Source organism: Mesoplodon mirus (genome assembly GCF_964341445.2).
Source record: "Mesoplodon mirus genome assembly, chromosome: 3".
Lineage (NCBI taxonomy): Eukaryota > Metazoa > Chordata > Mammalia > Artiodactyla > Ziphiidae > Mesoplodon > Mesoplodon mirus.
In genome coordinates, this window is record NC_138978.1 from 111956139 (window position 1) to 111981630 (window position 25492).

The following is a 25492-nucleotide window of genomic DNA, read 5'->3' on the forward strand; positions in this document are numbered from 1 at the left end:
CTGAGATCAAGGGACACCTCTCTCAATCATTATGGACTTGGATATTAGACTTGATGAGTCCTCTGGTCACTTTCATACAACAGCAGGATTCTCACAAGCCCAACCTCTTCTGTACAGGGATTTGCTCCTTAGAAGTTACCACAAGTCATCTAGTTTTCCTCCTCTGAGATTCTTTCCGTGGTGCCTTTAGTTCTTTGGATGAAAGGTGTGGCAAGGGGGTAAAAAAAACACATGGACAGTTTGATAGATCCACCTTTAATTTAGTAATTTTCCAGTATTCATACTAGGGTTTCTTTGAAAGGAAAAAACCAACCAAACAAACAAAAAAAAAAGAGGCTTGCAGAAAATATGCCAAAGAGGCTCCTTAGAGCCCACTCTAGTCAACCTATTCCAAGAAAAGATCCAAAAAGGGTCTTTTAATTTGGATTCTGGGATGCAGTGTTAGGTTTATTTACATCTGTTCTGATAAAAGGACCACTCTACTTTCTTCTCTTAGGAAACGAGTAAAAATTCTTTGCCCAACATGCTCGTCACTCATATATAAATGGTGACAATTGGCAAAAAACTTACAAGTAATTTCTGTTACAAAATCAATCAGGCCCTGGTGTGCTGAGTCACAATTATCATTTCGGCTTTCAGGTGTGGGAAAGGGATGTGCAGAGAAGGTAGTTTTTAGAGTGACTTGCTACTACTTAGACTGAGGTAAAGGTAAGATGAGAAGCTCCCGTTCACTGGGAAAATCTGACTTGTCAGGCCAACTACTCTTGCAGTCGGGCAGAATATACTTTGAAGTGTCTCTGAAATAAGCATAGGAGACAGAACTTGGGACCGGCCTTGGGGATCCTGAGTAACAAATTTGACCAAGGTTGGCTGAATCCAGGTTTAAAGCTGGCAGCTATTGGTTGACTTGCTGATATAAACAGTATCAGTAGTTCAGGTCTTATATTTCCAGTACCCACTTTCAAAACAAGAATGCTTGGAGTCTCAAACATGCTGACTTCTGTGACTTTTCTCTGACTTCTGTGCTGATGAAAAAAGCACTATTCTTGGGAATAAGGAGTAAAGGTTTTGATCTTGGATTTGCTTCTTACTCACGGAGAGATACTGTCCAACCTAATTGTACTCTCTGAGGCTCACACTCCTCAGGTGTAAAATGGCAATTCCTCTCCTAGATTTCACAGTGGGTTGGTGATATTAAAGTGAGAGACAAATGCAAGGAAGTACTTATTAAGAACATAATGTATGGACTTGGGCTTTTGTACAATAAATAAATCAAGCTGAAATAATGCAACCTTCTCAGAAGGTCATACCATGTATCTCTGACTTTAAAAAACAAACAAAAAACCCAAATAATACTTGCTAGAATAGTCAGTGTGGTCTCTTGGGAAATAAACAGATTAAATACAATAAAGTAGGTACCGTCTCAGTGACAAATGAATGATAATCATCAACTTATTTTTATGAGATCTGAACACAAATTGGTTCAAATGGCATCCCAAGGATTATAAGCCTAAGATTTCTACATATTACTTTTTAAAAGGGGTGGGATAGATAAAGTGAGCACCTGTGACAGTAAAGACTTCAGAGAGAGACAAAAATGAAACACCCACTTGCCAAATTGCTACTTACCTCAATCACATTTGTGTGAATAAATGAGGCCGAGTGTGCCTCACATAATTGAGGATTCAGATAGCTATGCCTTCTTTGTTTGCTCTTTTTTTTTTTTCCCACAGAATTTCACTGATGGGATTTAGAACATTGCTCTATTTGAAGGCTACAAATCATTATTCATCAAAGGAAGCCAATGATCGGGTATACCAAATTGTGTGTCCCCAAACTATAATTGTTCACTTGTGAGGAAAGCTGCCTTAATAGGAGTGCGTGGATCACAAGATAGAAAAGACTTTTTGTGACTCGTTGAAACTTCCTATAGAAACCCCACCAATTTCTTCACCTCCTGGCACACGGGATATGCTAATTCTTTGGCTTTTGCTGACCCAACTTGTAAAACCTTCTCTAAGTGGTCCTTGTTCGTCTTCAGTTTTTCAATTTCACTCTTAATTGGAGCAAATTTCTCAATCACAGCATCTGCCACCACCAGCTTGTACTGAGCGGTGTCGATGCCAGCACTGCGGCAGACCACCTCCTCCACAGGGAGCCCTGTCACTGCTGCGTGGATGGCCACCAGGTTGGACACGCCCCCTCGGCTGGCTGGCTCATAGGTGACCTCCGAGGTGAAGTCCGTCACAGCCTTGCGGAACTTCTGCACTATCTCCTCCGGGCTGTCTGTTATTCTGACAGTGGCCAGTTTATCAGGGTCTGATTTTGACATTTTGGCAGACGGATCACGCAGGGATTTTACCTTCTTCATTGATGCTAGGTAAAAACACCAACACACACGTACCAGAAACAAAAATCAAACACAAAAACAAAACAAAACAATAAAACACCAATAGGAATGTCAGTGTCTAGATCTTAAAAAGTGCCAAGAACACCAAGTAACTTTATTATTTTTATCTGATTATACTCATTGTAATAAATTAGTAATTTCTATAAGCATGAAAGTAAAGGTATCTGAAATGTGTAATAAAATGTTAATATTTTGATCATATTTTCATGCATCTGTTAATGCATATATACACATAAAAACATATAATCTTACACAAATGAAATTGTATCTATCATACTGTTTTTGCTGTGCATACCTGTTAAAAAAAAGTATTGTCTATTTCCTTCTTCTCTGCTCTTCCTTATTGGCTAATCACCCCCTGCCCACAACCACTGCCCTTCCTACCCCCATGCCAGTTTTCACGACCTGTGGCATCTTTCCATTTCTCCATGATTATATAAGTAATTACCAACACACACACACACACACACACACACACACACATGCAAGAGTGAGAGAAGTGACTTGTTTATTGCTCTGATAGAATCAAGATGTTAAGCTGTGTTTCATAAAACCTGTGTTATTAATAATTGCCTAATTTATGGCTATTACAGAAACATCTAAAGTTGAAATAGGTAAAACAACAATTAGCCAAAGCATTAAAATAGTCCTCGTTGCTAAAAGAAGGTTGATTTCAATGCATGGGGTGCCCTGAATTTACTTGGGTGAACTGTTGGAATAACTTAGTAATTTATATCCACCTTATGCTTCTAAATTGACACTAGGCACATGTTATACTCTTTAAAATGCAGTCACCTTAATAAAGATGGGCAGAGCTTAGGTTCAGTGATCTCTGCCCCTGCCACAAGTTTACACTGCTACCAAAATGTTGATAGAGATTTACAGCTTTTTTTCTCGAGAAGATTCCAGACTAGCAGAGCCTTGCAAGCAGATGAGGTTTTGGATTCAGTAGGTAGATTGTACATTCTATCTCAGTTGTGTATTTAAGAAGGCAAAGTGAGAGGATGATCAATGTCCTCTTGTTTTATCTAGATTATGATCCAGCAGTTCTCACTCTTATGACTTTTGTTCTACTGTGAATAGAGAAGGCAAGGTCAGCTGGCTTTGGAACCAGAAGAGCTCAATGTAGGGCCCAGCTTTGCCACCAGCTAGATACGCAACTTGGATACAAAGTCAGGCTTGCCGAACCTTAGTTTACTCATCTATGAAATAGGGAAAGATACCTGCTCTACCAAATGAGATATGTTTATATATATACATACATATATATATATATATATATATATATATATATATATGAGATACTCTATAATGAAAATGATTATTTGTAGTTTCTAGTCTCTCCCATACTTTTCAAACTTTTGGTTATTTTAGTCAATAATCCAATGAGGTCTACTAGTCCTACATTACAGAAAAAGATGGGATTCTCATTATAAATCCTGAAATCTGTTCACGACGAAGCCAAGTTTAGTCCCAAGAAAGTTCCAAGCTTCTCAGTCCGTTATCCAATCCTCTCTTCAAAATGCATCCTGATTTAAAAGTTGTATGTTTGTTACTTACTTAGAATGGACCTGGGCACTGGGAAGAACTCCCCGTACTTCTTGTTAAACCCCTGAGCTAGATCCTGAACTAGCTCCATGTGCTGGACTTGATCCTCCCCAACAGGAACGTGTGTGGACCTTTAATAAAAGACAGAGAAACTCAGCAAGGCTCCTGCTTATACTAAAATGATATTGCAAGCAGCTGCATTTCCCATGCCTATTTCACTGCTCATGTTCAACAAATGTTCACCAGCTACAGAGGGAATGTTGAGACCCAAGTCTTTATCTGTGTATCAGACAAACGCCAAGGAGACATTTGTCTATTCTAGTTCTGTTTCTTCCATAGCAGAAGAATACAGCCTTCAACAGCAGGGTGACAGGATCTTGCTGGGAGGGAGGAATGGTATCTTATGTAGCACATGTTCCAAGCATAAGTGTATTTTAAACCACTCCCCTTTCCCTCACCCAGTTAGCACATATTATCCTAGCTTTGACCAGATGCTTTCTACTTCAGAGCTTGCACTCACACTTGAAAGACACTCCACCCCACTCTTCAAATCAAAGATGGCAGAAAGCTCTTTGGGCAAGAGTTTCCCTTCCCTGTCACACAACGAGTAACTCAAGATCTTTTTGGAATATGCTCTTTCGTTTTCAAGTAAATTGTAATCACAGAACAATTAATATACTGCAGGGAACTTAAATGAACAAAATCTATTAGTACAATGTTGATGGATCTCAAAAACAATGTTGAATGAAAAAAAGCAAGTCGCAGAAGACGTGTAGAGTACATGAACATTTATCTTAAAAGTACATATGACAATATTATATATTGTTTACAGATGCATACATAAGTATAAAAACATACTGGAAGCTCCTCTACAAATTCATGATCATAGCTGCCTTTAAAGAAGGAAAGAGAATGGGTCTGGGGAAAGGAACAAAGGAGACCTTGATTTTAGCTGCAATATTTTATTTTATTAAAAAATGATGTAAAATGAAAATTATCAACATATAAGGACTTTATTTATAATTAGTTTAGTCCCATATATAAAGTTTGCAGTGTTGGATCATGGGGAGGTACATCAAACAAGGAAAGAATTAACCATTATAGAGAAGTCTTGATGGAGAAAATGTTATACTGAAATATTACTGGGGAAGGAGACAAGTGATTTTAAGTATTTATTGTTTGGCTAGGAGTTGACATTTGATAGTATAGTTAATAAAGTGCTATAGTATCTTGATCAAGGAAGTTTAATATTCTGCCTGTGAAAGCAGCAGCCTTAAAGTAAACTTGAATATTTAAATGACAATTGTACATATGAGTAGAACAATAACAACTTTTCAAAACAACCACAGAGAAGAAAAACTGCTAGAAAACTATGGTACTTTGTTATAGAGGGAAACTCCTAGCCTCGTGGTTAATTAGTGGTCCTTGAAAAACTGGAAGAGATATTATTTTCCTTGTGAATTACTGTCCACAGGCTACTGGTTTATTGAAAATAGTTGTGTAGAGCATGAGGAAGTGAAGGTAGTTTTGACTAGCATAAAGACTAGCTACTGTGGGAAGCAGCCGCATAGCACAGGGAGATCAGCTCGGTGCTTTGTGACCGCCTGGAGGGGTGGGATAGGGAGGGTGGGAGGGAGACGCAAAAGGGAGGGGATATGGGAACATATGTATATGTATAACTGATTTAATAAAAAATTAAAAAAAAAAAAAGACTAGCTACTTTATCCCTGATTTAAAGCTATACTACAAAGCTACAACCATCAAGCAGATTGTACTGGCAGAAAAACAGACACACAGATCAATGGAACAGAATAGAGAGCCCAGAAATAAACACATGCATGTACAATTAATTAATCTATGACAAAGGAGGCAAGAATATACAACTGAGAAAAAAAACCTCTCCTCAATAAATGGTGTTGGGAAAAATGGATGGCTACATGCAAAAGAATGAAACTGGATCAGTAACTTACACCATATACAAAAATTAACTCAAAATGGGATTAAAGACTTGAACGTATGACCTGAAACCATAAAATTCCTAGAAGAAAACATAGGTGGTGATCTTCTTTACATTGGTCTTAGGGATATTTATTTTGGATATGATTCCACAGGCAAGGACAACAAAAGCAAAAATAAACAAATGGGACTGCATCAAACTAAAAGGCTTCTTTGTGAAAGAATTAAAAAGTGAAGTGCTGAAGGTGAGAGAATGAAGCAGGATGAGACCTGGTAGCAGTGTATCCTGGTGACTATTCTTTTTCATGTGATATAGCTGCTCAGAGAATGAAAGAGCCAGGCAGACAGGAGTAGGAGAAAATCTAAGGCAGAAATACTAACCTTAGATAGTATTGTTGCTAGTATTGTTGTGTTGCTTAGTTGAGCAACACAAGCAATTGGGCTAGGTGCACAGCGCACTATTCTGCTCTCCTGTTTAATTCTGAGCAAGGAATTCAACTAGCGTCCAGGTAGACAGAAAGTGGACACAAGGGCCTTTCATAGATTTTGTCTATGGGCAGACACTATTTGAATATAGTTTTCTTGTTCCAATATGGATTTTAAAAACCCAACACATAAAAATCAATTGATCAAACAGACAAGTAAAAGGCCCCAATAACAGGGCCTATGAAAAATATCATGGAACAAAGGAAGGGGAACTTTACCCTTCAGACCCTGAGGAAGGTCAAACATTTGAAAAAAAACTTCTACAAGGAACAGATAGTTCTGTCTTGTTTTTTAAAGAAAATTGCTGGGTAACCTCAATAGGATTAAAAAACGCATGGCTGTTATGAGATATGAGCAAGAAGTCACAAAAGGAGAAAAACATAGGTGGTGATAGAAAACAATAAAATGAAGGGAAAGTGAAATGATGAAACAAAACCAAATACATAATAGAATAATTGGGAGAAGTAGGAGCAGAATCCTAAGGACAGGTCATATCAGTGACATGGATAAGAAACTTGAGGCTCTTCAGGGACTCAGAGCAAGAGGAAAAAAAGAAGTGGGATGAGCAAATGACAGGTTGGAGGACCATCCTCTGATCTTAGATTATGGTCCTCCTCAGGAAGACATCAAGACCATCTGGACGAAGCAATAACCTCAAACAGAAGGAGGCTTTACTGAATTAAGAATAAACAAGTAAGCGAACAAAACTGAGTACACGTATTGAAGGAACTCAACAAGTTTCAGGAAAAAAAGACTGGAGAATCATACCAAAACACAACCCAAAAGAAATTTTAAATGACAAGTTAAAGAAAAAAAATCCTATATGCCACAGTCAGAAAATAAAGACAAAAATAAGAGAAATCAGGTTGATAATACAACAATGGAACAATGTTTATAGGGTTGTGAGAAAAAAGTATTAAAAACCTAGCCAAGCTGTGTTTTATATGTGAACTATAATAATAATTTTGATGATGATAATAAAGTAGCTAATAGCTACTGAACACTTCCTATATGCTGTACACTTTGTTAAGCACTTTTAATGTATTATTATTGTACTTAATCCCATTTTACTGATGAGGCAAGCTGAACAGAAAGAAATTCTCAGGCATGTAAAGGACTGGAAAAAAATTTGAAGCAAATCTACGGACTAAAGAACTCAGAAATGGAGATGCCGAGGTATAAGGACTGGCTGTAAAGACTAAAAACATAAAGTCTAAATTTTGGTTACAATTTGAAATAGAAAATGATGTAGTCTAAAATCAAGCCATTTAAATAACAACAATCTATTGAAAATCCCAGGTTAGTTTACAAAATCAAAACGAAGTGTGAGTATAGACTGAGGATCTACAAGTGTGATTAATAACCCATCTTACCACATGATATCACGATAACATTTTTTATTTGGAATGATTAGCAAAAGATTCAAAAACATACTTTTGAAAAGAGAGAAACTGGCATATAAATGGACAATGGCCAGACATTATATGGCCAAAAAACTGACCCAAAACCTCTGGAGCAACTAGCTCAGGAGGCCAAACCACAGTCTCTGCAGCAATCGGCCCAGCATGGTCAAGACTTGGTCAATGACTGCCAATGTCCCAGTTCTTTGTCCTAGCTTTGTCCAACTCAGGACCAACCAGAGAAAGTCAAATATGCTTCCCAAACCAATCACATAAGATGCCCCATTTCTAGTTAGTCAGCCTCCAGCTTCCCCGTGGCAACAACCTCTAAACAGAGCATCCCTGAAGACTTTCTTTCCTATAAAGCCTCTGTACTCCCCTGCTTGCCTGCAGAACACAAGTGATGGTGGCTGAGTCTTTTGCTATAAGTTCTGAAAGGCTGTTTTCTCATTTGGGTGGTCTTTGTTTAAAGATGGTCACTGCTAGAATTAAAAACAGAAAGCACACCTTCCAAATCATTGGAATACATAAAAGCAAAAAAACCCCACAATCTATATAGCAAAAGGTAGAAAACAAAGAAAACATTAAAATCAATAAAAACAGAAAACATTTAATGATGTGGGAAAATATAAGACAAAAAAACAAAAACCTAGGACTCAAGCTTTTTGGAAAATACATATAATGTGCATTCAGATAAAGGAGAGGCCACAGCAGTTAGAGGGGGCGCTCTGCTGTCAGGCAGTTCTGGGGTCAGATTCCTGCTCTGCCACTCACCAGTTGCGTGTTCCTGGGAGAGGTATTCAACCTAAATCTCTTTCATTTTTAAAGCTGACTAATAATAAGTTCCTACTCATGGGGTTGCTTGATGAGTGAGTAAAATAATGCATGCAAAGCTCACAGTTTGATGCCTGGTAGACAGCGTGCAAACAAGGAATGTTAACTTCAAAAACTGGTTTGGAGGAAATGCACCAATATGTTAAAAAGAACAGAAATAGTAGCAGTGATTTTTAACTTTTTCTTGTTGAATAGAGAATGCTTAAACTATATTAGAACATTGAAATGAACCTGTGAGAGACCATTGACTCTCCTAACACTAGACCCTATAAAGACAGAAAACAAAATGGTGTATCCTGGAAAGTTTACAATTCAAATGTTTAAGGCAGGGAGCTGGATCTATTGAACATATTGCTCTTCTATCCTACCAGAATGTTCCTCCCTTAAATCCTGCCTATTGTTGCCTTGATTTCAGGTCTAAGCTTAAATATCACCTCTTTGGAGAAGACTTCCCTAACTACCGTCTCCACAGTTGGCTTCCCCCTCTTATTCTTTTTCACAGTATCTTATTTATTTTCTTTATAGTATTAACCCTAGTCTAATTATTTTACATCATTTGTTTGTTTATTTAATTGTATGTTGTTTTCTCTCCTGCTATCAAATAAGCTTTTTGAGAACTTGTCTTGCTTTTCAATCTATTTCCAACACCTACTAGATTTGCCTGGTAGGTAGGAGAAGCTCAACAAATATTTCTTCAATAAATGAATGATCTTAAGAGGAAGTAAGTATAATGTATATAGTTATGTACCAAGAGAAAAATTATAATAAAATCAGCTTATGATCAGACTGAATCTAAATCATAGCTCTAACAGCTACTAGCGAGTTACCATAGCCAAGTGTCTTACTGTTCCTAAGCCTCCATTTCCTCTACAAAATGAGGATCATAATGGTGCTTACCTCTTACTATTGTTTCAAAGATTAGATGAGCTAACCAAGCATAGCACAATACTTGATAGTAAGAGCTCAATCAACACTGGCTATAACATATATTCATTAATATCTGATACCATGAAGGACAAAATGATACAAGAAAGGTATATTAGGGACCTTGATGTGAGGTACCTTGTGGCTTTTTTCAAACCAGGACCATTTTCCTTTTTGATAGCTGACTCATACCACGAACATAAATATCAACATAAAATCCCAGAGACAGTCACAGACCTGGGCAGCAATCCTGATTTGGGAAGAAGAAATATTTCAAACTGATAGTTCATATATCTGATTAGGTTATACCCAAATATAAATGGTATGTTATAGGAATTCTGAGGAGTCTTTTAATTTAAGGAAAACAGAGACAGGATAATGAAGGCAAAGGGACAATCCATGGACCATGACAAAGGATCAGGAAGTAGTTTCTCTTCTTCTAAGGTCAGTAAGTGAATTTAGGAAATTCTACAAAATGATTGTTAGGCCATGTCCAGTGCTCTCTTCCACACAGCCTGGAGAAGAAAGTCACTGGATTGACAAGTGGCGAAAACAAAAATGTTCTTTTATGTTCCCCTCATGTCCACAACCCTGTACGTGCTCCTGAGATGTACGTGCACACACCCACCTTCCTAAATTCCTGTCCTTTGACTGGACTTGGCACTCCTGTCTTGTAACTACAGTGAGGCTGACATGCAGAGGTTACCTTGACTCCCCCAAACCAAATTAGCCAACAGGGCAGGTTAAAAAGCAATTACAGTAGCCCATAGGAAATCACAATGGACTGCAACTAACACAGAAAAAACAATTACCATAATCAATACACTTTAAGCACATCAAAATGAATATTTCCACATGTCAAAGTGGTTCCAGATTCACCAAGCAACCAAACTAAACAGAAAACACATTTAGTTTTCATAATGACTCTGCATGTGTCTTTGCCTTATGTCGGATCCTAGCCTCTTTTCTTACAATTCTGTGAGGTTTTGCTTTTTCAAAAAAGGATTAAAAAAATTTTAATTTTTTTCACCTGGACCTATTGCTCCACTTGGCTTTTTCATCTGATTTTAGTTTGTTTGTTTCTAGTCTTTCCTCCCTCTGCTCCAGCTGGTCCTTTCACCTCCTGTAATTTATCTTGGCCCTTACTTCTCATCCATTGAGTTTACACTCTACATTAATTCAGTCTGTCTTTGATTCTGTTCACTTATGGGGCTGATTCTCTTCACATTTCAACCTCTCTACTCACACTCTTCCTCTCACTTCAAATAATTTAGTGCTGTTCTTTTAAAATTTATACCCTACATAATGATCTCCATATTAATATGTCTTCTCTTTTTCCCCATTTTCTTTTTTTTTTTTACTTACCCTGACTGCACTTTCTTAGACACAACATAAAACAAAAGTCTTTCATAATTTTGATTGTTACAACTTCTGTCACACAATAATGCGTCTGATCATCTTCCTTGGTGACTAAACCATTTTTCTTTTGCTTAGTTCCTTGTGGCATCTACGTTTACTTGGGATCCACCCCACCCCTCTGGCAGAATTAGTGTCCAGATGAATAATCATTGCCTACAAATATCTGCTCACAGAAATTTGTTCTCTTATTTTTTTTCCTACTTCTTTGGCTGTGTTTATGCATTTTCGGTGCTACTGCCTTTAACCAGCCTGGCTGCAATAGGAGTTTGGTATCGTTTTTCCTTTTGTAAAGGATTAATTCACCACCACTGGTTGCTTGTTGGATATATTGTAATGACTCTTTAATTTAGCAATTATTTTTTGAAGACCTATGCTATGCAAGGCCTGGTGCCAGTACTATGAGAGATATAAAGAAGGTTTTAACTTCTAGGGACTTAAAGCTTCCAAGAGGGGAGAGAACACCAACTGAAGCTATAAATTCTTCTGGCTAGTCCTCTTACAGTATTTCCTATCTCAATGAATGGCAACACCATCAATCCAGCTGCATAAGTCAGGAACCTGGGGACATCCCTGATAGCTCTTTCTCATACACATCCAATCCATTATGAAATCTTATCCATTTTATATCCTAAAATCTCTTAAATTTGTCTCTTCTCTTCATCTTCACTGTCACCATCACGGTCTAAACAGGCTAACGAAAGAGCCTCTTAATAGACTACCCTGGCTGCTCTTGTGCCCCTATAACTCATTCTGTGTATTTTAATTAGTTCTTTTAAAAGTACAAATCAAATCATTTCACTCTGTCCTTAAAAGTGCACAAACAGCTTCCCTCTGCTTTTAGAAGAGTGTACTGGATTGTCTCTTGACCTCTCAGCATCATTGTTTCCTTCTACGTTATTTCTTGATTTTCAGGGGCTAGCAGCCTGTAAGCTACATTTCTCAGACTGCTTTCCAGTAGGGTTCTGGTTTACTGTGGGCACTTGTCTGATAGCTCAAAAGTGAAAGAGAAAGAGAAGAAATGATTGCTTTTGCTGTTGTGGGTAAGTGTGTGAACCTCAGCAGAGTACTGAAATGACATTTGGCCAGCAGCTTTCAGAATCTCATAAACATTCAGGACACACTGACTTCGCAAAGAAAGAATGTAATGCAAAAACTAGATGTCTCCAAAGCAGTTTTAGGAATGAATTATCTCAACTGTTCTCAATGGCAGTGGTCTGATCCTCAGACATTACAGCAACTCAGCTTCTCTCTGGAATTACCAAGTCTGATGTTTCCGACCAATCATCTTACTCTCTGTACTCTTGGCTTGGGGTTGGTTTTGGTTCTGCTTACTCATAGTTCCTTGAGGCCTCTCTTTCCACATTTTCCTATGTCATTTCAGCTTTTGCTTTCACTATCTTCTTATCCTCTTCCTGTATTTCTCTGTTCGAGTTCTTGAGAAAGAGAAACTGAGTAGCCCAGGTAATCACTCTCATCTCTAGTTGAGCAGACTTAGTGGTACCTCTCTAAAATTTCATTTTTTTTATCTGTAAAATGGGAATAACACCACTTAACTGTCTTACAGAGCTGTTGTGAGAATCTGAATAGATAATGTATGTGTAGCAGCCAACATGGCACCTAGCAAATAATGCTCACATGTGAATTCCTTCTTCCCTTTCCCTCAAGTCCATGCATAGTGCATTTTTCTAGATTAGTGGCATTACAGTTACTTAACAAGTATTTGCTGTATGTTAATAAAAACTATGTATGTGTGTATATATATATGTGTGTGTGTGTGTGTATATATATATATATATATATATATAGAGAGAGAGAGAAATATTTACTTAATATATATATCTAGCTATTGGAACTTAGATATTCAGAATAATAATGTAGATATAAAATAAAAAATTATAAACACTTGTTATTTTTGAGTATTTTGTCTCTCTTCAAATACCTGCTATTTTATTATGCTCTCAAGCTTAAGATGGTCTCAGGTCTCCATTCCTGGGCTCCTTACGAAGTTCTGCCAAAACAATACATAAATCTCTAATACACTTATCTGGAAGACTCCTCTTCCATTCCCTTCCCTCATGTTTGTTCTCCAGTCCACCATGTACCACTCATTCTAATGCTGATTTTGACAAAAGCAAACATGAAATCTATAATTGCCCTGCACATCAACATTTTATGAAGAGGCCACATATACATTTTCTGGTGAGAGAAAATATGAATGTTTTTTGTATCTATTTTTATTTTTTGTATTTATCTGTTTATAATGTATATATTCATAGACATTCTAGTTACGATATTTTTCAAAATCCAGAAATATTTGAAACAAAACCAAACAAAAAGTAACCCCAAGTGTTTGAGCTCTGTTATAGGCAAAACAATGGTACAGGCTAAAAATCAGACCTGGGTTTGAGTCCTGCCTCTGTCACTTATTATCAAGCAATTAGGAAATTTCTAAACTTGGAAGGAAGCACAGTGATATAGATGAGAGAGCTGATTTTACTGTACTTGTCTGCACACGTTGCAGTGGTCCAAATGACACATATGCCCTGGTGTGGCAATGGCGCCCCGGGGAATAGTCTGAGGAAGATGGCAGGAGGAAAAAGCTCAAAGGAACAGAGTCTATGGGATGGAGCATGGTGGCTGGTAGCAATATGTCCAGCCTGAGACCAGACAGGAAAGAAACGTAGGGCTATCTCTCTCTAGAAAAGGAGCATGCAGGTACCAGCTCCACATCTTTGATCTAATCGTGGCATTACAGGTAGATAGTTTCTAGTTTCTAGGCTAAGGTAGGAGACAATCATCTTGAATATTGATAATTACTTAGTTTTATAGAAAAATACTTTTGTCTGTTTAACAAGTTATATATAAAATATCAGAATCCTGATGGGGATAGAAAAACATATGCCACGATAATTTTCTTTTCAGAAAATAGGAAAAAGAAAGGCACTTATGGCATTCTTAATACATATTCTAACCACCAAATAGATCAATAAGTGTTAAAGAAGGAATATTTATAGCATGGGAATTTTTTTGCTACTGGGAGTAGGCTGGGGTTACTGAGGCTGGAGAAGAACTACTTATCCTTGGAAGCCTTAACCGACTGTGAGAACCTGCTGATGTTGGGCAGAGTAAGACAGACAGGAAGCTATCGGAAAGCTCTTGGTGTTTACCTGCCCCCCCTGAAATAATTATTTTTTTGTGTAAGAAAAGAGGACATTCTCAACTTCAGGCTTGGGTTGAAAGAAAGGTAGATGATATGACAGATTTGGGGATGTTAAGGAGATATTTCTGCCAGTATCAGCCTTTTAAAATGTTGCCTGTGCTCTTAAAATGTTTGTATTGAGTATATACTAGGTGATATCAATTCATACATAAACTGTTTAATAACCCCCTGAGCTATGTCCCATTAATGCACTTTATGAATGAAAGAAGCTGCAGAATTTTTATCATTCTGACAATTGTATTTTGGGGAACCTGATAAAAATAAATTCATCATCACTTTGTTATATATTATCTATATTGCTCTGGTTATTCATGTGATGATCTTGTTTCCTAACACAATGACTGGCTCCTTAAGGAAGGTGAGCACTGGCCTCGGGAGACCATAATCACGCTCTGAGGCTCCTCTGTCCACTGTCTGGCTGCATGGCTTGGGCAGATTGCTTAACCTTTACAAATGGGCCGCATTTGTAAAGCAAGGGAGTTGAAGAAGAGGCCCTTTAAAGTTCCTTCCCACTCTGTGCTCCATGGTATCACAGAGGGCAATCATTCTTGTTCAAGTTTACTCTTTTTCACAGCCCTGAACTTAGAGGACTCCCCCATTATAGCTCTTGAACTGTTGAAGAAATCTGTTGTGCTTGTGTGCTTCCAAATCCTGGTGCTGAAAAATCAGCCTTTGGTTCTATGAAGAAGTAGCTCTTGAAGATGAAACTAGACATAAGATTGTAATAGTCAAAGACATCATCATCAATCATAGCCAAGTGACAGATTTTAATCCTTTAATAATGATTTTTCTCATCTTTACAGGTGACAAAATCAAAGTTCTTTACAGAACCTTTCTAAGTAAATATGCTACTTCACTGGGAAATATATTATTAGGCCCTCATTAGACTTTCATTTGCTGCTCCTGGAGAAAAGTGTTCTAGATTTCCCAGGATAAGTCAAAAGTTACTTATTATAAATAATAAATGCTATCAGGGGTCCAGCATTGAAGTTAATATATCAAACAGACACATAATCCTAACATATAAGTTTGAATCAGAATTAAAGATAGATTGCATGTACTAATGGACGTTCCTTATATGTAAAGTTAAGCAGCTATTCTTCTAGCTGTTTCCATCATAATTGCATGAGGGCTCTGAGGTCATGTCACAAGGTACATATACTGTCATCTCCATGCTATTATCACATTTACAGGCAAAGAATTCTAGTTTTCCCACAGAAGAATCACTATTTTTTTTTATAAATTTATTTTATTTTTATTTATTTTTGGCTGTGTTGGGTCTTTGTTGCTGCACGCGGGCCTTCTCTAGCTGCGGTGAGCGGGGTCTACTCTTCGTTGTAGTGCATGGGCTTCTCTTGCTGCGGAGCACGGGCTCTAGGCACGCGGGCTTCAGTAGTTGTGACTCGCGGGCTCTAGAGCACAGGCTCAGTAGTTGTGGCACACAGGCTTAGTTGCTTCGTGGCATGTGGGATCTTCCTGGACCAGGGCTCGAACCCATGTCCCCTGCATTGGCAGATGGATTCTTAACCACTGTGCCACCAGGGAAGCCCAGAAGTATCACTTTTATGGGGTCAAGGTTTTAGGGGAAAGGGGTAAAAAAGACCCATATAGTTTCTCTTTTTCCTCAGAAGCTTTCACAGTAGCAAGGTTTGGCCATGACTATATGCTGACTGGGAGGCTTTATCTCTAGAAGGCCAAATGGGGGCTGAGAGAGGTGATGTGGGGATAGGAGGGAAGAATCGGGAGAGGAATGGGGTCAGAAGCCCTGGCCAGCCCTACAGAGAGTGCACGTATCCTCTAGTTGTATCGTTTTGAGACCTGTAAGTAGCAGCAGTAGCTGACTTATAGATTATGGGTCCAAGAAAGGTGAGGGCACCCTATACCATGTTGAAAAACTTGATCTCAACCTGCAGGTCCAATACAGTAGCCACTACAACAGGCAGCTATTTAAATTGAAATTAATTAAAGTTAAATACAAGTTAAAATTCAGTTCCTCTGTCAACATTTCAAGTGCTCAATAGCCACATGTGACTACCGGCTATGGTCTTAACGCAGGTAGAGAACATTTCCATAACTGCAGCAAGTTCTATGGGACAGCATTGCTTGAGAGTCTAGATTATGTGAGAAATCAACATTTAAAACTCTTGAAGTGTAATTATTACTAGGGAAGGATATATTCTATAGTGGTTAAGAGCACAGATTTTGTACCCAAACTTTCTAGACTCAAATCCTGGGTCCAAGCCTTGCTAGCACATGACCTTGGGCAAGTTACTAACCACTCTCAGCCTAAGTTTGCACATCTGTAAACTAAGGATGATGATGGTATAGCTTTTATAAGGTTGTTGTGAGGATTAAATGGGTTAATGTATGTAAAGCACTTATAATTGTTTCCAACACATGGCAAGTGCTATTTAAGGGCTACTTCTTTTTTTTTTTTTTTTTTTTTTTTTTTTTTTTTTGCGGTACGCAGGCCTCTCACTGCTGTGGCCTCTCCCATTGTGGAGCACTGGCTCCGGACGCACAGGCTCAGCGGCCATGGCTCACGGGCCCAGCTGCTCCGTGGCATGTGGGATCTTCCCAGACCGGGGCACGAACCCGTGTCCCCTGCATCGGCAGGCGGACTCTCAACCACTGTGCCACCAGGGAAGCCCTAAGGGCTACTTCTTAATATTATTAGTTTCACATTAAAACATACTTCTATAATTTAGTATTATTACCAGGGAATAGACACAACTAGATTCATGTGTCTGATCCTTTCTGTACCCATCTTTCCCCATGAACCAAATCTTTTTAAGGTAGGTGAGACATTCTCTTGTCAGCATGACTACATCTGGGACGAGGGGTGAACTCTGCTCCTTACTTGTACAGCAGAATGTCAGCTGCCTGGAGTACTGGGTAGGTGAGCAGGCCCATGGCTCCATTCTGCTTCTCCTTGGCAGTCTTTGCCTGCGGGGGTGGAAGGAGAGGAGGGAAACAAATCCAACATGAACCTAATTATAATGCTAAATTAGGAAATCTTTAAAGCAAGCAAGGGGTGATTTGAAGCCACCTGTAACAACATTCTATCTCAGTTCCTGTTAGTAACTCTGGCCATCTTCTGGCTGGCTTGTCTCCATGCTCCAGCCTTAGGCAGGAATAAGGTGAATCCGCTTCCCCACTGCCCCTTGAAACGATCCTGCACTGCCACTATTTCTTTTTCATTTTATTAAAGTAAGGACATAAGATTTTCTAGGTTCCAAATCAGATAAATTCTAGATTTCACAGGGAAGGTCAGAAAATACCATGAAATTAAATTTCTATAAATTAACATTAGTTAACATCAAATTGTTTGTGGAAACTTCCCAGAAAGTCTCACACTCTGCTGTTGACAAAACTGTAATGTTCCCTTAAAATCACATTAAAACAAAACAAAACAAAAACCCTAAAAATCATGGCATTAAAAACAATGAAACTAAGGGAAAATTTCATCTAACCAATCCTAATTATCTGTCCTGAGAGCAAAGTGATCCAATAAACAGTACAGGTGGTATAAACCAAAATATTTCCTTAACAGGGAAGCTGATGGAAACACTGGAGGTGATACTAGAAATATTTAACAACTGGCGAGCACTGGGTGCTGAATGTGAGCCCTAGTGATACTAACTCCCTTGCTGCAGGGAATCTGGCTTTCTGAGCAGAGCTACTTATTAGCAGGAACTATTGTGTGCAGTTCACTGGTAATTGCTTCTAAGGCCTAGGTATACCATATCTTGTAAAATGATAAATGGATATTTTGGTATATTTTGGTGTGTAGATAAGTTTCATTTGTTTAGTTAATATGAATCACTTCCCTGAAATCCAAAGATTCCTGAATGAAATGAACAACTCCATTTATAAATCTGCATGATTCTGAGGACCAAACTCACGTGCTCACAACTCAGGGTTCCCCAAACAAAATGCAGACACACTCTTTGAGACTGGGTCTGAAAACAACAGCTTCTCTCTTTAATCATCTTAATGTTTCATAATTTAGTTACAAATTTTTCTAGTTACTGTTTCTGGCTTATAGCACTACTAATGCTATAGGCCGTTCATAGGAAATTTGAAAGTTTGACCATACAATTCCTTCAGTACACCTTATTACTACGTTCATGATGAAGGCCAGTTTGCAATGATCATAGGGTAATTATAATAAAAATTTAATTTGGGGGGCTTCCCTGGTGGCGCAGTGGTTGAGAGTCCGCCTGCCGATGCAGGGCACACGGGTTCGTGCCCCGGTCCACGAAGATCCCGCATGCCGTGGAGCGACTAGGCCCGTGAGCCACAACTACTGAGCCTGTGCTCCACAACAAGAGAGGCCGCGATAGTGAGAGGCCCGCACACCGCGATGAACAGGGGCCCCCGCTTGCCGCAGCTAGAGAAAGCCCTTGCACAGAAACGAAGACCCAACACAGCCAAAAATAAATAAAAATAAAAATAAAGGAATTCCCTTTAAAATTTTTTTTAATTTGGAAATGAGCAAATGGGAAAAGAACCCAGTCTTTAAAAATTGCTACTGTCGGGCTTCCCTGGTGGCGCAGTGGTTGAGAGTCCGCCTGCCGATGCAGGGGACATGGGTTCGTGCCCCGGTCCGGGAAGATCCCACATGCTGCGGAGCGGCTAGGTCCATGAGCCATGGCTGCTGAGCCTGTGCTCCGCAACGGGAGAGGCCACAACAGTGAGAGGCCCGCGTACTTCAAAAAAAAAAGAAAGATGCTACTGTATTAGATTTATAGTCTTTTTATATTAGAATACTGGACCTTGAAACTACAAAGGAAGTGGGGAGGTGTGGAGAGCTCTATTACTTATTGGATGCCTATTATGGGCCCCAGATGCCTCACATCTGTGCTATCTCATCAATCCTCCAAATAACCCTGACCTCTCCAGCCCTGACCCTACCCTTCCTCCCCACTGTTTTGTCCCTCACTGCCCCAATCAAAACCAACCTAGGGGTTCTTAGCTCTTCCCATAGAACTGGAACCTTTCCCTCCTAAAACTTTTTACACTTTGATTGTTTGTTTAACTGTCTGTTCCCAAATAATCTATAAGCCTCAGGAAAGGGGCTGCATCCATCCATCCTGGTAACAGCAATACCTCCAGCACTTAGTGTGATATGAGACTAGCAGAAGGCATCACCAGTATTTGTTAACGAAGGAATGACCATAGAAGGCAGTATACCATGCTCTACGATTAAGACTGGCTTTGAAATCCATGTTTTCCCCAAAGATAAGAAATCACGGACTAGTAGAAGCCTTCTACAGAATCATTCACTAGTAACGTGTTACCAGGAGGTCCTTAGACACTATTTTAAAGTGGGAGGGACTTCTCTGGTGGTGCAGTGGTTAGGAATCCACCTGCCAATGCAGGGAATACAGGTTCAATCCCTGGTCCAGGAAGATCCCACATGCCGTGGAGCAACTAAGCCCGTGAGCCACAACTACTGAGCCCGCGAGCCACAATTACTGAGCCTAGGTGCCTAGAGCCCGTGCTCCACAAGAGAAGCCACCGCAATGAGAAGCCCGCACACCACGAGGAGTAGCCCCTGCTTGCCCCAACTAGAGAAAGCCTGTGTGCAGCAATGAAGACCTAACGCAGCCAAAAAAAGAAAAAAAAAAAAAGAAAAAGTGGGAGCGTTTCCCATTAAATCAGTTCTTATAAAAGGATTTCAGCATTCAGTGTTCAGCTTAGCATTGCCATATTACGATAAAATGGGAAAGTCTTGCCCCAAACCAAAATACGGTAGAGAACATTACAAAATTTTGTTTCTAACTCCTGGTAACGATCCGGCACCATCACCAGTACCTCCTATTTAGACACTGCCACATTAAAGCTCTGTCTGTTTCTCTCTGCAGCATATGTCAAGCCTTCTAAATAGGAAATAAATGGCCCTGAAAATATGCTGGGAAGACGCTTGATACTGATATCAGTGTTGACATAGTGGCGGGCCACCTACCCTCAGGTTATCCAATTGCAAAAATACATGGGAGTAAAGTACTTTGAATTGCCCAATTTATATTTCTCTGCTGAACTTCTTAGAAAAAGAACAGGCTTAATTTTTCTGTGGGTTTGAACTGTTGCTTGGACTCAACTTGTTTAAATATTAAATAAAATATGTTGTCTCTTCTCCCCACAATGAAAACATTCTGGCCTTAATGCCAGTTAATTCCGGTGGAGGCAACTTCAGAGTCCAGTAATCCAGAAATGGTGATTGTTAATTAGAATGTGGCACGTTCAAAGTCATTACCAAGTCTACGTAAAGGTCACTCAGGACCGACCATGCACAGATAAAATCAAATAATTAATAAGCTGGATATTTTCATCCAGTTTTTCAGTTGGAAAGAATCTTAGAGAACCCTCTTACTATCCGTTTCATACCCTGAGGCGGTGAGGTTAAAGATGCTGGTCTAGCTAGCCGCTAGAGTAACAGACCAGGGAGGGCAGCAAACTCAGGATTCCCAGAGCCTAACACAAAAATAAACAGAAAGAGGAAAAATAGCTGCACTGGGGACTGAACTTCTTTCTGTTTATTAATCAGATCACTGGCATTTACCTTCCACTGGTGTAAATGTTGTAATCGGGGTAGTCTGACCATGCAGGTAAGGATCCAACTTAATTGTGTGTGTTCAGACACCTGAAGAAATAAAATAGAACATTAACAAAGGTGGTCAATATCTTCTTGCATATAAGGCAAAACCAAACAGACAACAGGTATTACCTTGGCTAAAAATACCCCAAATGAGGGTAATTAAAAAAATTAAGGGGCTAATTCATAATGCATAGAATTTTAGACGAAGAAGACATCTTCAAAACTAACCAATACCATTACTAGTTTAGTGTTTAAATCCTCTTCACAACATCCCTAGCAAGCAGCTGACAGTGAGAGGGTTTCATTATGTCCTGAGGCATCTATTTCAGCACAGGGCATCTAGTCAATATTTTATAATAACTTTGTATGGTGTGTAATCTATAAAAATATTGAATCACTATGTTGTACACCTAAAACTAATATAATATTATAAGTCAACTATATGTCAATTTAAAAAGCCAATGTAATTAAGAAGACACACACACATGCACACACACACACATGCACGCATGCACACTGGTCAAATCCTCTCTAAACGAATTCTAAATATATGAAAGCAGCTGTAATATCTTAATGTAAATGGCAAAGAAAGGTACTGGACTTAAAGACTGAGTCCTTTAGACCCAGAGGAATTTGAAATTTAGGAATCACTTTATCATCTGAAAGCATGTTTTTAGATAGTTTCTATTTCTTCCTTTTTTTTCTTTTTTCTTTTAAGAAGAGGTTTAGTCAACAAGAAAATATAACCTTTTCCCAATTTGTTTTTGTTTTAACCAAATTCAATCAAGTCACCAAATCTGGCAACAATTGGGATGATTCTTGGGTCCAGGCCAGGTTCTAATTGGTGACCTAGAATTTAAGGCCTATGCATCCTGTTTCTGGACCCTGGGGATTCCGAGCCCTTCATCCATTGTGGCTTTTTGTGTGTGTGCCCATCTGATTTCCTTAAAAAGCAGAGGCTGTTGCCAGCTCTGAAAAGTGGCCCCAAATGTGTTCTTTGTGGGTTTTGCAAATGGAACATAAAGGAATGAAGCTGAATCAGCCCAGGCCTATTTTACTAGCAAGGAATCGCCATCTGGCATAAGATAATTTCTCGTTTTTTTTTCCTCAAGTCATGGAGAGGGAAGAGCTGTTTTTCACATGTTTGACAAGGAATCGCTTTTAAAGTTTTGCAAGTCGCTGGGTTGAATCTGTCATCTTTCTTCCAAGAGGCATTTGGGATTCATTGAGGGCAGTGACTTTGACAGCACTGTCCATGCAAATTGCTAACTGCTGCTGTAAACAAACAGCTATCAGACAGAAACAGTAACCCTGGATGGAAGCAAGAGGATTATAGTTGCTTCCAATCACCAAGCAAAACACATTCCCATTAGAACTAATAAAACAAGAGCTGTTTTTTGACATGAAGAAGTAGGAGAGATTTTTTTTTTCTTCTTTACTGAATTGGGGAAAGGAATAAAAACACAGAATATAACCATGGACATGTGGAAAGAGACAAGATGATTTCTTTCCTTCAACTAGGGCTCAAGAGCTCAGCTTTGGTGATATGCAAACAGCTACCATGATGTCTCCATGAAGTCAAGTATTTTCCAGTAGCTTTTTATTTGGCTATATGGAATGAAACTTATTGAATATTCTGCAGAGATCTTCCTGGTGTTTCCAAATAATGTGGCATTAATTAATCCAATTATCCTTATTTGGGAAAAGTAAGTAAAAGGTCAAAGGCAATTAATTTTCACAATTTATCTATAATATTATAATTTATAATATAAATTAATATATCGTTAATAATTACACAAGAAGGGTAGTACACTTTAGGATTTAGCTCTCTTAATTTATTCATATTCATGGCAACTGCTTGGAAAAGGTCAGACTTCTATCTGGAGAAAAGTGAAAATGGTATTAAATATAGTACATTCTGCCTTATGTTGTGAAATCACAAACAAAATAACAATATAATCTGGTTTAGCCACAGAAAAACAAAAGCATGGAACAATAAGGTGGTCTGTTGACCATCCACAAACAAGTCAGCAGTGATTTAAGATTTCTGACCTCCTAATTATAACAAGTAAAGATATACGTATTCTTCAGCTAACAGCAGTTTTGCCCATCTTGTTCACTGTTGTAAAACAAGAATCTGGCACACCATAGGTGCTCAATAAATATCTGTTGAATGTATGAACAATAACAAAGGCTGCAGAAAGAATGGTTAGGACCAAAAAGAATCCATTAGATTTAGCAATGGACTTGTTGGTGATCCAGGCAAAAGCAGTTTCACGGGAGTGATTGGGATGAATGCTAAATCTGTTACAGAGGGGTGGGTTGAAGCAAGACTAGGAGGCAGAATATGAAGGCAGACATACAAGAAGTATAGCAGAGTGGATAAGAACTCTCTCTCTGAGCTTAGGCTACCAGATCTGAATGCTAGTTCTGCCACTCAGTAGCTGGGTAACCCTGTGTAAATGACTTAACCTCTCTGTGCCTCAGTTTCATCATTTATAAAATGAGATTAACAACAGTATCCACCTGACAGTGCTTAGTACAGTACCTAGCACACAGTAAGCACTCAGTAAATGGTAGTTATTATGACTATAGATAACTTTTAGGAAGACTCTTTTAACTTTTTATTCTGAGATAATTATAGATTTGCATACAGTTGTAAGAAATAATACTAAGAGATCCAGCATGCCCTTCACCCAGGTTCCCCCAGTGGCAACACCTTGCATAAATATAGTGCAATATCACAACCAGGAAATTGAATTTGATACAATCCATCCACCCTATTTAGATTTCACCAGTTTTACATGTACTACTCATTGTGTGGGTGTATTTAGTTCAATGCAATTTTATCACATGTGTAAGACATTTCTTTTTTAAGGAGTATAGAAATGAAGGTAACTAGTAGGGATTAAGAATAAAAATTTTGTTTTGTTTTTTAAGGTGGGATAGACCTACATCTTCCACTGAAATAGGAGGAGGAGAAATAAATATAGATGAGGATCTATCTTGTGGGATAGGAGTGGAGAGCAGAAAGTGAGAGAACTTCAACTCTAATGGGTTCTGTTATCTCTGAAAACAGAAGACAGGGTGATTGATTAGAAATAAATGGGGTAAGAAATATACTCAGTAGAATTGCTGGGTTTGAAAGGAAGGAATAAAAGATATTTTGGAATAGAGCTGTATCAGACTTGATGCTTTGCTGGTGTTTTTGTGAATGAAAGAGGACAATCATCTGTAAAATACATTCATGGGGAAACACTGGTATTCTTCAGGGTAGACTAAAATGTTCTGCCTAAATATTTAAAATTTTTTTTAAATTTGAAGAAAAACTTAAATCAGTTGATTGCATCTTTCCTTTGGTCAGTAAGGATTTTTAATACGATCTAAAAAGTACTAAACATAAAGCAAAAATCTTGATAAATGAAACTACATTAAAATTAATGACGTCTCTTTATCAAACACCACCATTAAAAGAGGGAAAAAAGGCAAGTCACAGAGTGGGAGGAGCTATCTGCAAACCTATACAGATTATACTGGTACACAGACTATGTAAAGAATACCTACAGGGCTTCCCTGGTGGCGCAGTGGTTGAGAGTCCGCATGCCGATACAGGGGACATGGGTTCGTGCCCCGGTCTGGGAAGATCCCACATGCCGCGGAGCGGCTGGGCCCGTGAGCCATGGCCGCTGGGCCTGCGCGTCCGGAGCCTGTGCTCCGCAACGGGAGAGGCCATGACAGTGAGAGGCCCGTGTACCACAAAAAAAAAAAAACAAAAAAAAAAACAAAAAAACCTACAAATTTATAAGAAAAAAGCAGATAACCTTATACAAATTGGCCAAGTACATTAAATGCAAATTAAAGTCATACTGTGATACCACTACACCCTCACCAGAATGATTAAAATGAAAAACCCAAAATACTGCCAAGTATGGCAAGGATATTGAGTAAACAGAACTCTTACACAGTGCTGTGGGAATGTAAATTGGTCCACCAACTTTGAAAATTGACTGTATCCACTAATGCTCAGCATTCATATAACATATGACCCAGGTATTCCATTTCTAGGTATATACCTAACAGAAATGTTTACATATGTTCACAAAAATATCTGTGCAAGAGTATACTGTAACAGCCCCATATTGTAAGTAATCCAAATGTCCACCTACAGAGAATGTATGAATTGTGGTATATTCACTCAATGGAATACTACAGCAATGAGGAAGACTGAATTACATTTAACAACAGGAAAGAATCTCACAAACATAATGTTGAATGAAAGAAGACAGACATAAAAGAGTATATACTAAATGGTTCAAATTATATTAAGTTTAAAAACAGGTTATCTTAGGGAAGGGATGTTTAGTGATTGGAAAGGGGCATAAAGAGCAATGCAAGTTACCCATGTAACTTGTACACGGGTGTGTTCAGTTGGTGAAAATAGGTAAAAGGCTTGTAAATCTAACTATACTTGGCCTTGAATAAAAGTTAAAACATTTCTGGTGTTTAAAATAAGGTGGAGGGACTTATGGAATAGCAGAGCAACAACCTCTGAAAATCTGTTCCTCCATAAAAGCAATGAAAACACAAGCAAAAATTGCCAAAGTCAACTTTTACAAAACTCTGGAAAATTAGCCAAAGACTTGCAATAATCTGAAGAGTATTTATTTAAGAAAAACATCCAAATCCCAGTA

General features: G+C 38.6%; 1 protein-coding gene across 1 annotated transcript in view; it reads right to left on the reverse strand.

Moving 5' to 3' along the window:
• Positions 1 to 239: 239 nt before the first annotated feature.
• Positions 240 to 25492, reverse strand: part of WARS2 (tryptophanyl tRNA synthetase 2, mitochondrial) — an 84740-nt gene continuing 59487 nt past the window's right edge. The window contains exons 3-6 of the mRNA XM_082615358.1: positions 20766 to 20846; positions 17058 to 17143; positions 3971 to 4089; positions 240 to 2376 (exon numbers count right to left, since the gene is read on the reverse strand). Of these exons, the coding sequence (XP_082471484.1) occupies positions 1928 to 2376; positions 3971 to 4089; positions 17058 to 17143; positions 20766 to 20846 (735 nt within the window). The 3' untranslated portion in view covers positions 240 to 1927. The remainder of the gene's footprint in view (positions 2377 to 3970; positions 4090 to 17057; positions 17144 to 20765; positions 20847 to 25492) is intronic.